We start from the raw sequence: 15463 nt of genomic DNA on the forward strand, positions 1-15463 counted from the left end.
TCGCCCGCCCACCTTTGGGTGGGGATCAGTTAAAACTGCTGGATCTTTCTCCTTTTCCCCCCTCCCTCCCCACGAGGGGGAAAGCGGACGATGAAACCACACACGCTGACAGAGGAAAGCGGAACATTCATGAAGGGGCCTCACAACCTCAGTCTGAGCACAACGGCCATTCATTGCCATCTCAGAACTCAATCCCAAAACCTTGCCCCCAAAACCCCACGGGGTGGGGCAATCTTGGGCCCCGTGATACAACACCGCAACCTCATATCAGGATTTGATTAATCCCACTTCGATCACCGAATGCGGTGGCACAGTAGTTGGCACTGCTGCCCTCTTTTTAGGTCAAACCAAACCAAGTAAACAAACTCACAGCGCCAGAGACCCGGGTTCGATTCCGGCCTTGGGTCACAGTCTGTGGGGAGTTTGCACGTTCTCCCCGTATCTGTGTGGGTTTCCTCTGGGTGCTCCGGTTTCCTCCCACAGTCCATATACAGTAAATGGCAGAACCCTTAAGAGTATTGATAGGCAGAGGGAGCTGGGTGTACAGGTACACAGGCCAATGAAGGTGGAGAAGGTAGTCAAGAAGGCATACGGCATGCTTGCCTTCATCAGCCGGGGTACTGAGTTTAAAAATTGGCAGATCATGTTGCAGCTTTATAGAGCCTTAGTTAGGCCGCACTTGGAATATAATGTTCAATTCTGGTCGCCACACTACCAGAAGGATGTGGAGGCTTTGGAGAGGGTACAGAAAAGATTTACCAGGATGTTGCCTGGTATGGAGGGCATCAGTTATGAGGAGAGGTTGGAGAAACTTGATTTGTTCTCACTGGAGCGAGAGAGGTTTGGTGGGGGGGGGGGGGGGGGGGGGGGGGGGGAAGAGTCTACAAGATTATGAGAGGCATGGACAGAGTGGATAGTCAGAAGCTTTTTCCTTGGGTGGAAGAGTCAATTACTAGAGGGGCACAGGTTTAAGGTGCGAGGGGCAAGGTTTAAAGGAAATGTACGAGGCAGATTTTGTTTTTTTAAAACAGAGGGTGGTGGGTGCCTGGAACTCGCTGCCGGGGGAGGTAGTGGAAGCAGAGACAATAGTGATTTTTAAGGGGCATCTTGACAAATACTTGAATAGGATGGGAATAGAGGGATATGGTCCCCGGAAGCGTTGGGGGTTTTAGTTCAGTCGGGGCAGCATGGTCGGTGCAGGCTTGGAGGGCCGAAGGGCCTGTTCCTGTGCTGTAATGTTCTTTGTTCCATAGATGTGCGGGTTAGGAGGATTGGACATGCTAAATTGCCCCTTAGTGTCAGGGAGACTAGCTAGGGTAAATGCATGGGGTTATGGGGATGGGTGGGAGTGTGTTCGGTGCAGATTTGATGGGCTGAATGGCCTCCTTCTGCACTGTAGGAATTCCATGAGGATTCTATAGCGGAAGCCATGATGTTGACAAGACAGTCACGATGCATTCATATGCCAATATTTATTCTATACAATTTGTTACTTACACAGCAATAAATATACGTACAAATCGCAAACAAATGTCTTCGAACATTTGAGCGTAACTCTTTAAAGTTCAGTTGGAACAACTCCCTTCCTGCCCTCCGTCTCACAAGGGGGCGGGGGGAGAAAACCAAATCATAAAGTGCATCAGATCATTTGTAAGAATAATGGCGAACCGGGTTAGATAATAGAAACGTCAGTGCTTGCTTCAGTGTCAGGACAAACTAGGAAAAAGGTCCGGATGTAGAGGGGCGCTTGGTCGTTACATACACCAGCTGTAGTCTTGTCCATCAGGCTGGGAACCCACCAAAGCTTCCTGTAGGGCTAACAGAAACACAAGTCAACACTACTCCACACTGCCCTCTCGCCGTCAAGAGGTTTCCTAGTCCCTTTGGGCAGCGCACCTTGGAAATTCTCACTCCCAACTGGCTCCATACTGACACTGCAGAGGAGATTCACTAGGTTGATTCTGGAGTTGAGAGGGTTGGCTTATGAGGCGAGACTGAGTAGACAGGGACTATACTCATTGGAATTCAGAAGAATGAGGGGGCGATCTTATAGAAACATAAGATTATGAAGGGAATAGATAAGATAGAAGCAGGGAGGTTGTTTCCACTGGCGGGTGAAACTAGAACTAGGGGGCATAGCCTCAAAATAAGGGGGAGCAGATTTAGGACTGAGTTGAGGAGAAACTTCTTCACCCAAAGGGTTAGGGTAGCACAGTGGTTCGCACTGCTACCTCACAGCTCCAGGCACCCGGATTCAATTCCTGGCTTGGGTCATTGTCTGTGCGGAGTCTGCACTTTCTCTCCCCCCCCCCCCCCATGTCTGCACGGAAACCCCCCCCCCCCATGTCTGCACGGGTTTCCTCCCACATTCTGAAAGACGTGCTGGTTAGGTCCATTGACCGTGCTAAATTCTCCCTCAGTGTACCCGAACAGGCATTGGAATGTGGCGACTAGGGGATTTTCATAGTAACTTTATTGCGGTGTTACTGTAAGCCTATTTGTGACTAATAAATAAACTTTACTCTGTGAATCTGTGGAATTCCCTGCCCAGTGAAGCAGTTGAGGCTACCTCGTTGAATGTTTTTTAAGGCAAGGATGGATAAATATTTTGAACAGTGAAGGAATTAAGGGTTATGGTGAGCGGGCGGGTAAGTGAAGCTGAGTCCACGAAAAGATCAGCCATGATCTTATTGAATGGCGGAGCAGGCTCGAGGGGCCAGATGGCCAACTCCTGATCCATGTTCTTATGACACACTGTGTCCAGGAAACAGAATCCGACACCAACCCAAAACAAAGACGCAGCAAATCAAAGAGTCATCAAGGTTGGGTTTTGGAAGTGTAAACATTTACAAGACTGGGGATGCGGGAAACTCTGCAGTTACAATATGGGGAGGAAAGAAAGGGGAAAAAAAATGCAGAATCTCCTGTCAGTCAAACAGGAGGAAGAGCAAGATTGAGGAATATTTTATCAATGATGGAACAGGAAGGGATGAGAAAGGTTGGACAGTGGCCCAGTTACACAGGCCAACCCAAGAACTCCCTTAAGTGGAGGGATTGGCAGTTGGTGCATTTTTAAAAAGTACTACCACGAGAGGTCAAGTCAGTTCAGGGAACTGTAGCATCCCTACAGTGCAGAGGAGGCCATTCGGCCCATCGAGTCTGCACCGACTCTCCAAAAGAGCATCTTACCCAGATCCACCATCCCACCCTATCCTCTTAGCCACACACATTTTACCATGGCCAATCCACCTAACCAGCACATCTTTGGAGTGTGGGAGGAAACCGGAGCACTCGGAGGAAACCCACGCAGACACGAGGAGAACATTTAAACTCCACACAGCCAGGAATCGAACCCTGGGTCCCTGGCGTTGAGAGGCAGCAGTGCTAACCACTGTGCTCACCGATCTTTTTCAAGTTTCCCCGTCTGCTGTGGCGGGATTCGAACACAGCTCCCTAGAGCGTTACTCTGGGTCCCCAAAATAACCCCCCCCCCCACCAGAAAATGCTGGGCAGCGGGAGGGGGGTGGGGGGGCAAAAAACTCAAGCAGTACTGGCAGTATTGGAGACAGACATAAACAGCTAACATCTCAGGTCTGAGAGACACTTCTTCAAAGCTCAGGAGGAGGGTGAAGGTGGAACAAAAATAGAAAGTTTAGAACAGCTGGGAGAGAGTTAACAAAGAGGTCATGGAGCACAAGATAGAGGGAGTGTCAGTGGTGGCGTTAGGACTGTTTTCACTGAAGTTCAGATGAACGAGGGGGAGGATCTCAGACTAAAAGAACCAAGTCACAGTCTGGAATCTAGTAGATCACTGGAAACGTCACATAACTGAGCATATTTGGCCGATTGCACACTCCACGTTACCTGGCACCTCGAACATCCCCATTCGCCCTCAGTAAACTGGAAACCTCCACAAGTGCTGGCGTTCAGTCTGATCCAGGTGTGTGGACCATAAAGGAGGAGCTTCCTTGTATATAAACACCCTCCCCCCTACACTGCGGCACGGTAGCACAGTGGGTTAGCGCTGCTGCCTCACAGCGCCAGGGACCCGGGTTCGATTCCCGGCTTGGGTCACTGTCTGTGTGGAGTCTGCACGTTCTCCCCGTGTCTGCGTGGGTTTCCTCCGGGTGCTCCGGTTTCCTCCCACAGTCCGAAAGATGTGCAGGTTAGGGTGAATTGGTCGTGCTAAATTCTCCCTCAATGTAACCCGAACAGGGGCCGGAGTGTGGCAACGAGGGGGGGTTTTTTCACAGTAACTTCATTGCAGTGTTAATGCGACGCGAATAAATAAACATAAAACAGAGTCCATACCTTCTATTCCATGGTCTATCAGTACAGCTGGTGACAGTATCAACAGATCTTGGGGCCAGTCACTATCCAACAGGACAGAGTCGTCCGGGGAGGAGGAGGAAGAATCCGAATCGAGGTCCAAGTAGCACCTGTAGCGATTACAGAGGGTGCAGTAGGGGGGTGTTCCGCTTGGCCCCTGCGGGTATGGTACTATTTCTGTCTGCAGGTAGCTCCTCACTGCACCGCTGTGGTGAGCTGGGCGGTCTCTGTGCCAGATATAATGGCACGGAATTGTGGCAATCACCTGGAGCAAATGGGGGGGGGGGGGAAAAAAACAACCGCTAAGGGAAAAACAAACGATTTAGACACCCCGCATAAACTCGCCGATTGAAGTAACCAACATTCCAAGCTTTGTAAACCCACACTGGCTCCTGCTGTTCCTTGTAACAGTCTCTCCTCCTCTGCCCCCACCTGCCGCCGCAGGACAGCCGAGTGTAAATTCTTGTGTTTATTCATTCATGGGCCATGGGTGTCGCTGGCTGGGCCCAGCATTTATTGCCCATCCCTAGTCCCCCTTGCTCAGAGGACAGTTGAGAGTCAACCACATTGGCTGTGGCTCTGGAGTCACATGTAGGCCAGACCGGGGTAAGGACAGCAGATTTCCTTCCCTAAAGGGAACCAGATGGGTTTTTCCCACAATGGCTCATCAGTAGATTCTTAATTCCAGATATTTTATATTGAATTCAGATTCCACCATCTGCCGTGGGCGGGATTCGAACCCGGGTCCCCCAGAACATTAGCTGAGTTTCTCAATTAATAGTCTAGCGATAATACCACTAGGCCATCTCCTTCTCCACCTCCTGAATACGTGCATTTAATTAGATCCCCAATCCCTGTTGATGGGGGTAATACCACGTGCCATTTTATAAACCCCCCCTCACCCCAACAGCCAGGTCCCTTAACACAGGAGGGCTTCCTTCAGTCAAGGTGCCAGCTTGGGGCTGGGGTGGGGTGTGTCCATGTGGCGGGGGGGGATGGTGACGTAGGTTTGACTCCACAAGCTTTACAAGGGGGAAAAAATCAGCAAATGCTGAGTCAAGGCCAGTGCGTGTGTGTGGACAGAATTATTTCACCACACTCGTGACCAGGATGTTGCTGAGATATCAAATTGGATCACACACACACCAAATAAAAACAAAACAAGTTCTACTTGTCCTCTGGCATTCTCCTGACCGAGAGTCAGCTAGCTACCAGCAAGCTGACACGCTACAAGAATGATCCCTGGAATGAAGAGCTTGCGCTATGAGGAATGGTTGAGGACTCTGGGTCGGTGCTCGTTGGGAGTTTAGAAGGATGAGGGGGGGATCTTATTGAAACTTACAGGATACGGCGAGGCCTGGGATAGAGTGGACGCGGAGGGGAAGTTTCCACTGGTGGGAAAAACTAGAACCAGAGGGCACAACCTCAGGCTGAAGGGACGATCCTTTAAAACAGAGCTGAGGAGGAATTTCTCCAGCCAGAGGGTGGTGAATTGAGTCATAGAGGTTTACAGCATGGAAACAGGCCCTTCGGCCCAACTTGTCCATGCCGCCCTCTCTTTTTTAAAACCCCTAAGCTAATCCCAATTGCCCGCATTTGGCCCATATCCCTCTATACCCATCGTACCCATGTAACTGTCTAAATGCTTTTTAAAAGCCAAAATTGTACCCGCCTCTACTACTACCTCTGGCAGCTCGTCCCAGACACTCACCACCCTCTGAAAAAAATTGCCCCTCTGGACACTTTTGTATCTCTCCCCTTAAACCTTTGCCCTCTAGTTTTCGACTCCCCTACCTTTGGGAAAAGATATTGACTATCTAGCTCAATGGTTCCCAAACTTTTTTTCACTGGGCCGCACTTTTGGAATAAAAATTTGCTCGCGCCACACCGAATGTTTTATTGATAAGAAATGCATTCAAAAACAAAAAAAACCCAACTCCGAGCAGTGCTTGATTCATAACATAGAACACAACTGCTTTATAATATCATGAGACATCCAGAAAGTATAAAACAATGCTTGTTTAAACCTTGTTTAAATGTTTTTTTGATTGTCCTTGAATCTTCCCGCCACACTGGCCATCCTCTCTCGCCGCACCAGTGTGACACGCCGCACCCTTTGGGAACCACTGATCTAGCTGACCTGTGCCCCTCATTATTTTATAGACCTCTATAAGGTCACCCCTCAGCCTCCTACGCTCCAGAGAAAAAAGTCCCAGTCTATCCAGCCTCTCCTTATCAAACCATCAAGTCCCGGTAGCAACCTAGTAAATCTTTTCTGCACTCTTTCTAGTTTAATAATATCCTTTCATAAGAACATAAGAAATAGGAGCAGGAGTAGGCCATCTGGCCCTTCGAGCCTGCCCCGCCATTCAACAAGATCATGGCTGATCTGAAGCGAATCAGTTCCACTTACCCGCCTGCTCCCCATATCCCCTAATTCCCTTATCGATCAGAAAACTATCTACCCGTGATTTAAACATATTCAACGAGGTAGCCTCCACCACTTCAATGGGCAGAGAATTCCAGAGATTCACTACCCTCTGAGAGAAGAAGTTCCCCCTCAACTCTGTTCTGAACCGGCCCCCCCCCTTATTTTGAGGCTGTGCCCTCTAGTTCTGGTTTCCCTTCTAAGTGGAAAGAATCTCTCCACCTCTACCCTATCCAGCCCCTTCATTATCTTATATGTCTCTATAAGATCACCCCTCATCCTTCTAAACTCCAACGAGTACAGACCCAACCTGTTTCATCTCTCCTCATAAGCTACACCCCTCATCTCCGGCATCAACCTGGTGAACCTTTCTATAATAGGATGACCAGAATTGCACACAGTATTCCAATCAGTATTCCAGAATCGGTGGAACTCTTTGCCACAGAGGAGGCCGGGTCACTGAGTGTCTTTAAGACAGAGATAGATAGGTTCTTGATTAATAAGGGGACAGGGGTTATGGGGAAAAGGTAGGAGAATGGGGATGAGAAAAATATCAGCCATGATTGAATGGCGGAGCAGACTCGATGGGCCGAGTGGCCTAATTCTGTGCCCATGTCTTACGATCTTGCCCTGAAGTTACAATATTAAGCCCAGCACGTTACCTCCTCACAGCAACAGCGGCTCACGGCCGCCCTGTAATTCATCTGCGCCCAGAGGTCGAGCCGGAGTTTCAGGAAGTTTGGGACCAGCTTCCGCCAGTTGTTGCCCAGCGCCCATGGGAATATTTCATACTTGTACTGCTCTTCATCCTCTTCCATGTCATTGGCCAGATACCTGCGGGAACAAGCGACAATAAAGACTGGCTGCCGGTTAACCCTGTCAGGGGATTGCGCACAGGTTCAACGTGTCACGGGAGGCGCCAGCCATTCGGCGCATCTTCTCTACTCTTTGGACGAGGTGTCTGATTAATCCCCCACTCGAGTATTTAAGGTCCATTGTAATGAGCTTTTCTCACGGAGTGGGAATGGAGGGATACAAAAGAATGGTCTAGTCTGGACCAGGGAGCGGCGCGGGCTTGGAGGGCCGTAGGGCCTGTTCCTGTGCTGCATTGTTCTTTGTATCCGGGACACCATGCTCAAAGTGGGATCAAAGAATCTCTGCAGTGCAGGAGGTGGCCGTTTGGCCCATTGGACCTGCACCTACAAGAATCCCACCCAGCCCCTATCCCCGTATCCCAACCTATTTACTAATACCCCGGGACAACTTAGCATGGCCAATCCACCTAACCGGCACATCTTTGGACACCAAGGGGCAATTTAGCATGGCCAATCCACCTAACACACACATCTTTGGACACTAAGGGACAATTTAGCATGGCCAATCCACTTAGCCGGCACATCTTTGGACACCAAGGGGCAATTTAGCATGGCCAATCCACCTAACACACACATCTATGGACACCAAGGGGCAATTTAGCATGGCCAATCCACCTAGCCGGCACATCTTTGGACACCAAGGGGCAATTTAGCATGGCCAATCCATCTGACCTACACATCTTTGGAGTGTGGGAGGAAACTGGAGCACCCGGAGGAAACCCATGCAGACAGGGGTGAGCGTGTAAACTCCACACACGCACAGTAACCAGAGGCCGGAATTGAACCCGGGTCACTGGCGCTGTGAGGGGCAGCGGTGCTAACCACTCTGCCCGCCCGCAGCTTCAGCACAAATACCTCCTTCACATGGCACATCAGAAAAGCAACTCAGGGAATCCCAAGGCAAGCCGCTGCCTTTTGCCCCCCCCCTCTCTCTCTTCCCCTGCCACCCTCCCTCCCTCCAGGGTTGGCCACGGGCTCGATTCCCAAGCCTCTCGCCAACAACGGGATCCAGCCCCTGTCCACTGTACCTGCTGCATTCGCACTAAGGGACCATCGGACCTCGTGAGCCTGGATCTGCCGATGAGAACCAAAGACACAGTGGAACAAACAATTGTGGGGGGGATTGGTAGGTTTGAGGGAATTCCTGCACCCGTTTCCTACACTGTTGGCAGACCTTCTGAAGACAAGTCCATTGAGAGCAGGACTTAGAACATAACAGCGCAGTACAGGCCCTTTGGCCCTCGATGTTGCGCCGACCAACTTGGGTTGGGACCTTTTTTTTTGAGACGTGAATCAAAGAGTCTCTCTTCCGTGCGCTGCCGAGTCCAACGGGTGGTTGACTGCCGTGTTTCGGAGATATGTACTTACAGAGCCAGGAAGAAGTTCAGCCTGGAGTACTCGCTCGTGTGAAGTTCCGCGCGTTTGAAGTAAGTCAGGACCATGGCCAGTAAATACTGGAAAGAAAGTGGAGAGTTCAGAGAATCGCTTCACTCAACCCGCCTCACAACGCGCATCGCAGACTCCCAGGTTACAAGCTCAGCAACACAAACAGAAAATACTGGAGAATCTCAGCGGGTCTGACAGGAGAGGGAATAGAACCAACGCTTGGGGAGTCTGGGCAACCCTTCGTCAGAGCTGAAGGTGAGGAAAAACCCACCTGGATTAATACTGTTGAGGGTGGTGGGGAGGCGGTAATTGATAGGAATGAGGACCAAGGGAAGGTAAATGGCAGTGATAAAGGCTAGGAATGGTGCTAATAGCGTCCATTAAGAGATCGGAATGTGTAAGTGGCAGGACAAAGGCGCAGAGTGTAAGGAATGTGGCAGATGGCCCAGGGTGGGGGGTGGTGAGGAAACAAGATGGAAAAGCTAGATATTGGAAGTGGAAAAGTAAAAAAAAGTCATAACAATGAAAAGGAGAGATGAAATAAAATAAACGGAGGGGAGGTGGAGGAGTTCTTGCTCTGAAGTTGTTGAAATGTTCAGTCCGGAAGCGCCCAGTCGGAAGATGAGGTGCTGTTTCTCTAGTTTGCGTCGGGCTTTACTGGAACATTGCAAGAGACCGAGGATGGGCATGTGGACAGGAGAGCAGGGTGGTGTTGAAGTGGCAAGCGGCAGGGAGGTCTGGGTCCCACTTGCAGGCGAAGGTATTCAGTGAAGTGGTCACCCAGTCTGCGTTGGGTCTCTCCGAATGTGGAGTAGACCGCACTGGGAGCAGCGAATGCAATAGACCCAGGTTGATGGAGGTGATGGAGACCAGGTTGAAGGGGGTGCAGGTGAAGCCAGCAGTGTGCTTGGGCCCTGGGAGGCAGGAGGTGAAGGGGCAGGTGTTACACCTTCTGCGATTGCGTGGGAAGGTGCCGTGTGCAGGGGGTGAGGTGTTGGGGGTGATGGCGGAGGAGTGGACCAGGGTGTCCCAGAGGGAACGGCCCCTGCGGAACGCTGACAGGGAGAGAGAGTGAGGGGGAAGACGTGTCGAGTGGCAGCATCGTACCGGATTTGGCAGAGGATGAGCCTTTGAATGTGGAGGCTGGTGAGGGTGCGAGGACAAGGGGGACCCTAACCCTGGTTCTGGGAGGGAGGGGTGGGGAGGGGGGTGGGAGCAGTGGGCCCAGGGGTTGGGCCCTGTCAACCACAGTGGAATGGAAAACCACGATTGAGGAAGGAGGAAGACCATATTGGCAGCGCCATGATGGAAAGTGGCATCATCAGAAGAGATGCGGCGGAGGCGAAGGGACTGAGAGAATGGGATGGAGTCCTTACAGGATGTGGGGTGCGAAGAGCTGTAGTCAAGGTAGCTGTGCAAGTCGGCGGGCTTGTGATGGACCCTGTTGGACAGTCTATCACCAGAAAAGAAGAGACACAGAGGTCAAAGAAGGGAAGTGTCAGTGATGGACCAAAAGAGAAAACGCTGGAAAATCTCAGCAGGTCTGGCAGCATCTGTGAGGAGAAAAAAAGAGCTGACGTTTTGAGTCCAGATGACCCTTTGTCAAAGGGTCGCCTGGACTCGAAACGTCAGCTCTTTTCTCTCCTCACAGATGCTGCCAGGCCTGCTGAGATTTTCCAGCATTTTCTCTTTTGGTTTCAGATTCCAGCGTCCGCAGTAATTTGCTTTTATGTCAGAGATGGACCATGTAAAAAGGTGATGGAGGGGTGGAAACTGGAAGCCAAATTGATAAAACTTTTCCCGGCCCAGACAAGAGCATGAAGCCGCATGGAAATAATCGGTCAACGAAAGAGTTGGGGGGGGGGAAAGAGAGTGGGAGAAGGACTGGAACAGGGAATGCTCCACATACCCTGTAATGAGACAGGCATAACCGGGACCCATAGCCACACCTTTTATTTGGAGGAAGCAAGACAAGTTCAAGGGGCAATTGTTGAGTGAGAGAACATGTTCAGCCAGATGGAGGAGAGTGATGGTGGATTGTTGAGATCTCTGTTCGAGGAAGAAGAAGCAAAGAGTTTGGAGGCCATCCTGGTGGGCAGTGGAGGTGTGAAGGGATCAGACATATCCCATGGCGAGGATACAGTGGTTTGGGGTCAGGGAGCAACTGGGAGTTGTTGATGTGGCGTAGGGCATCGGAAGAACGTGGATGAGAGAAAGGACTGGACAAGAGGAAAGAGGATGGAGAGTTGTTGGAGATTGCATTCCTTGACATTGAAAAGGAAGAGAAACATAAAAGCTTCCTGTTAAAGTGCCAGATGAGGGGAAGAATGAAATGAAACTGGGGACAAGGACAGCTTTGAGATAGAGTGCGTGGGTGCTAGAAAGATAAAGTCCCTCTACACCACCAGTCACACGCACAGCCAACTCTGTAGCAGCACACACATGCACAGTCACACCACTTGACCTCAAGTCAACTTTAGGCTAATCACAATAGGATTTGGAAGCTAGCTTTTAGCTGGAGGAAGCGAGATGAATTAAAAGGAGAAATTGTTGAATGAGAGGTCAGCCTCCCATCCACTGACTCCATCGACGCTTCCCGCTGCCTCGGGGAAAAGCAGCCAGCATAAATCAAGGACCCCACGCACCCCGGACATCCTTCCGTCGGGAAAAAGATACAAAGGTCTGAGGTCACGCACCGACCGACTCAAGAACAGCTTCTTCCCTGCTGCCGTCAGACTTTTGAACGGACCTACCTCGCACTAAGTTGATCTTTCTCTACACCCGAGCTGTGACTGTAACACTACATTCTGCACCCTCTCCTTTCCTTCTCTAGGAACGGTATGCTTTGTCTGTATAGCGCGCAAGAAACAGTACTTTTCGCTGTATGATAATACACGTGACAAGAATAAATCAAATTCAAAAATCAGGCGAGAGCGAGCTTCCAAATCCTAGCTGGCTCCCCTCCACCCCCTGCCCCGCCACCAGTCGTGGCTGGTGGAATTTAAATTCAGGTTCAGCCAATGCTCAGTTCAAGTGGGCAATTAAGGATAGGGAACAAATGTTGGACCTTAATAAGGAGCAAAATTACTGCGGATGCTGGAATCGAAAACAGAGAGAAAATGCTGGAAAATCTCAGCAGGTCTGGCACCATCTGTGAGGAGAGAAAAGGGCTGACAAAAGGGTCATCTGGACTCGAAAGGTCAGTTCTTCTCTCTCCTTACAGATGCTGCCAGGCCTGCTGAAATGCTGATCCTTGCTGAGCAATTCCCCCCCCTCCCACATCCCATGAAAGAAATTTTTTTTTTTTTTTATAAATGATTTTGGAAATTCTTGCTCATATCAATCTTGCGTAGGTAGATTCGGAGGGCTCTCGAAGGGACGCTCGAGCTCTGGTGGATCTGTTGCAAATAAAGATTGCGTGGTTAACTCCCGTACTGGTGCCCACGAATGAATAATAAAAACCCATTTCAAACCTGGGTGATATTGTATTGACGAGGCGGCTGGATAGAGCACTTGGGGGCGAACGGGATCGAAGGTTACGGGGGGCAGAAAGCGGGGTTAGGCTACTGAGTTGGACGATCAGCCATGGTGGTGATGAATGGGGGAGCGGGCTCAAAAGGGGCCGAATGGCCTCCTCCTGCCTTCTACGTTGCTATAAATGCACTGTCACGCTTTGAGAGAGAGAGAGAGAGAGAGAGAGAGAGAATGTGGTACAACTGGTTTGTCACAAGAGCTCCAAGTCACCGGACCCGACAGCCTGAGACTGCATGGCGACAACCCCTTCACCTTCCTGCAGTCATCAGGTGATTTCTGTTCGGTGGTCCGATTAGGATCAGTGTGACTCAGCGAGAACACCAGCCGGTTGCACCCACTCACCCACGAGACCAGAGCTCAGCTATTCGGTCATCGTACCCACCCACAACTGACTGGGACCGTTAGCTACCAGCTTGCTGACGCAATGGGTGCTCCAACACAAGGGTTACTGCAACTGGATACACACACACACAAAGACTTAATTCATGCAGCCGAGGGGGAAAATGCTGGAAACTCTCAGGGGGTCTGGCAGCATTCTGCAAGGAGAGAAAAGAGCGGACGTCGAGTCCAGATGACCCTTTTGTCAAAGCTTTGTTGAGCTTTGACAAAAGGGTCATCGGGACTCGAAACGTCAGCTCTTTCCTCTCCTTGCAGATGCTGCCAGGCCTGCCGAGATTCCAGCCGTTTTCTCCCGTGGTTCCAGGCTCCGGCATCCGCAGTAATTACTTAATTCGTGCCAACTGGCATCCGAAAACTCTCAGGTCATGGAACGAAATGACCCGAAAACCCCCCTCCCCTCCCCCACCACACAAATCAATCAGAGCTAGAGTGAGGATTGTAGTGGCGAGGGAGGGTAAATTCCGCCTTGCGTCCACGCTCCTCCTGGTCTCAAGACTGTCTTACAGGGGTACACCTGGTCTTCTTCAATTCCCGCAGCATCCCAAAAGCTCTCCGAGTGGTAACCCTTCCCAAATACCTTGTCGGCAACTCGGCAACAACTGTCCATCCACAGAAAGTCCTGAATCACCTCGTCATCTGCAAGAGACACCCAAGATCAGGTTGGACGGAAGGGCCAAATTAGAGATTTGTTAGGGCGGGAATCCAGTTAGCTGGCTCAACATTTCACAAACACTGCAGGTTACACAGTCCCAGAACAAAAAAAAAGGTCACTGCTGGACACAGGATAGTCAAGCTGATCAAATTCACCAGGGTAAAAAGGAGGTATGACATCAGAGTCTGTCAGTTCAGGAAGTGGACAGAAGCAGGAGGAAAAAAAAAAACAGGCAAGCTTCCTTTCAGCATCCACATCACGTGAAGGACTGTGGAAAGTCAGAAGCCAACAGTTTCAAACCCTTTGACGGCTTGAAGTTCTATTTAAACTGCTGCCTCCCGGCGCCAGGGGCCCAGGTTCGATTCCCGGCTTGGGTCACTGTCTGTGCGGAGTTTGCCCAGGTTCGATTCCCGGCTTGGGTCACTGTCTGTGCGGAGTTTGCCCAGGTTCGATTCCCGGCTTGGGTCACTGTCTGTGCGGAGTTTGCCCGTTTCCCCCCCCCCCCCCCCCCCCCCCCCCCGCGTCTGTGTGGGTTTCCTCCGGGTGCTCCGGTTTCCTCCCACAGTCCGAAAGACGTGTTGCTTAGGGTGCATTGTCCGTGCTAAATCCTCCCTCAGTGTAACCCGAACAGGCGCCGGAGTGTGGGCGACTCGGGGATTTTCACAGTAACTTCACTGCAGCGCGAATGCAAGCCGACTTGTGACACTAATAAATACACTTTAAACTATGGTTAGGGGAGGCAGCGGCATAGTGATAACATCGCTGGACTAGTAATCCAGAGACCCCAGGGTAATACTCTGGGGGACCCGGGTTCAAATCCCGCCACAGCAGATGGTGCAATTTGAATTCAATAAAAATCTGGAACGCAAAGTCTACTGATGACCAGGAAACAATTGTCGTAAAAAAAACCCCATCTGGTTCCCTTTAGGGAAGGAAATCTGCCGTCCTTACCCCGGTCTGGCCTACATGTGACTCCAGAGCCACAGCAATGTGGTTGACTCTCAACTGCCCTCAGGGGTGAACAATAACTGCTGGGATGCCCACATCCCATGAACAAATAAAAAATAAACTCAAGAGTGAGACACAAACTCAGCCTTTCCATTCTTAACTCATGGCACATTTTCAGGCCCTCTGCAGCATATATTGGAACATTGAAGACGCACGGGAGGGCAAGATCTAGGTAGGTACACGCACGGGAGGGCAAGATCTAGGTAGGTACACACACGGGAGGGCAAGATCTAGGCAGGTACACACACGGGAGGGCAAGATCTAGGTAGGTACACACACGGGAGGGCAAGATCTAGGCAGGTACACAAACGGGAGGGCAAGATCTAGGCAGGTACACACACGGGAGGGCAAGATCTAGGCAGGTACACACACGGGAGGGCAAGATCTAGATAGGTACACACACGGGAGGGCAAGATCTAGATAGGTACACACACGGGAGGGCAAGATCTAGGTAGGTACACACACGGGAGGGCAAGATCTAGGTAGGTACACACACGGGAGGGCAAGATCTAGGTAGGTACACACACGGGAGGGCAAGATCTAGGTAGGTACACACACGGGAGGGCAAGATCTAGGTAGGTACACACACGGGAGGGCAAGATCTAGGTAGGTACACACACGGGAGGGCAAGATCTAGGTAGGTACACGCACGGGAGGGTAAGATCTAGGTAGGTACACACACCCCAAACATTTGAACTATAAACGCAAGTTTATCTTCTACCTTTTCCAGCCCCTCCTCGCTCCATCCCAAACCAGACTGAGTACTTGCCCATTGGTTAAAATTTGATTAAACGCATCAAAGTGGAGGTCAAAATTACAGGGTGCAAAAACCCAGGTAAAAAGAAATCCAAC

General features: G+C 50.7%; 1 protein-coding gene across 5 annotated transcripts; it reads right to left on the bottom strand.

The window, feature by feature from the left end:
• Nucleotides 1-1453: 1453 nt before the first annotated feature.
• Nucleotides 1454-13865, bottom strand: LOC144490082 (speedy protein 1-A-like). 5 transcript variants are annotated; one of them, XM_078207888.1, is made up of 5 exons: nucleotides 13529-13865; nucleotides 9001-9086; nucleotides 7420-7591; nucleotides 4312-4594; nucleotides 1454-1816 (listed from the first exon to the last, which is right to left on the bottom strand). In XM_078207888.1, exons 1-5 carry the CDS (start codon nucleotides 13556-13558, stop codon nucleotides 1755-1757), a joined length of 633 nt encoding a protein of 210 aa, XP_078064014.1. In that variant the 5' UTR covers nucleotides 13559-13865; the 3' UTR covers nucleotides 1454-1754. The 5 variants fall into 5 exon arrangements, with proteins under 5 accessions (XP_078064014.1, XP_078064016.1, XP_078064015.1 ...); XM_078207890.1 differs by having other exon boundaries at nucleotides 1454-1808; nucleotides 13529-13702; XM_078207889.1 differs by having other exon boundaries at nucleotides 1454-1808; nucleotides 13456-13589.
• Between the last annotated feature and the right edge of the window lie 1598 nt (nucleotides 13866-15463).

Source organism: Mustelus asterias, unplaced genomic scaffold, assembly GCF_964213995.1.
Source record: "Mustelus asterias unplaced genomic scaffold, sMusAst1.hap1.1 HAP1_SCAFFOLD_2851, whole genome shotgun sequence".
Classification (NCBI taxonomy): domain Eukaryota; kingdom Metazoa; phylum Chordata; class Chondrichthyes; order Carcharhiniformes; family Triakidae; genus Mustelus; species Mustelus asterias.

Bases quoted from the DNA above. Each gene is read 5' to 3' on its own strand.
- LOC144490082 (XM_078207887.1), bottom strand. From the start codon at position 13,491: ATGCTGCGGGAATTGAAGAAGACCAGGTGTACCCCT. The intron at 9,087-13,455 runs GTAAGACAGTCT...CTTTCTTTCCAG, and splicing joins AGAAGACCAGGTGTACCCCT to TATTTACTGGCCATGGTCCT. The intron at 1,817-4,311 runs GTATGGACTCTG...TGTTTCTGTTAG, and splicing joins GATAGACCATGGAATAGAAG to CCCTACAGGAAGCTTTGGTG.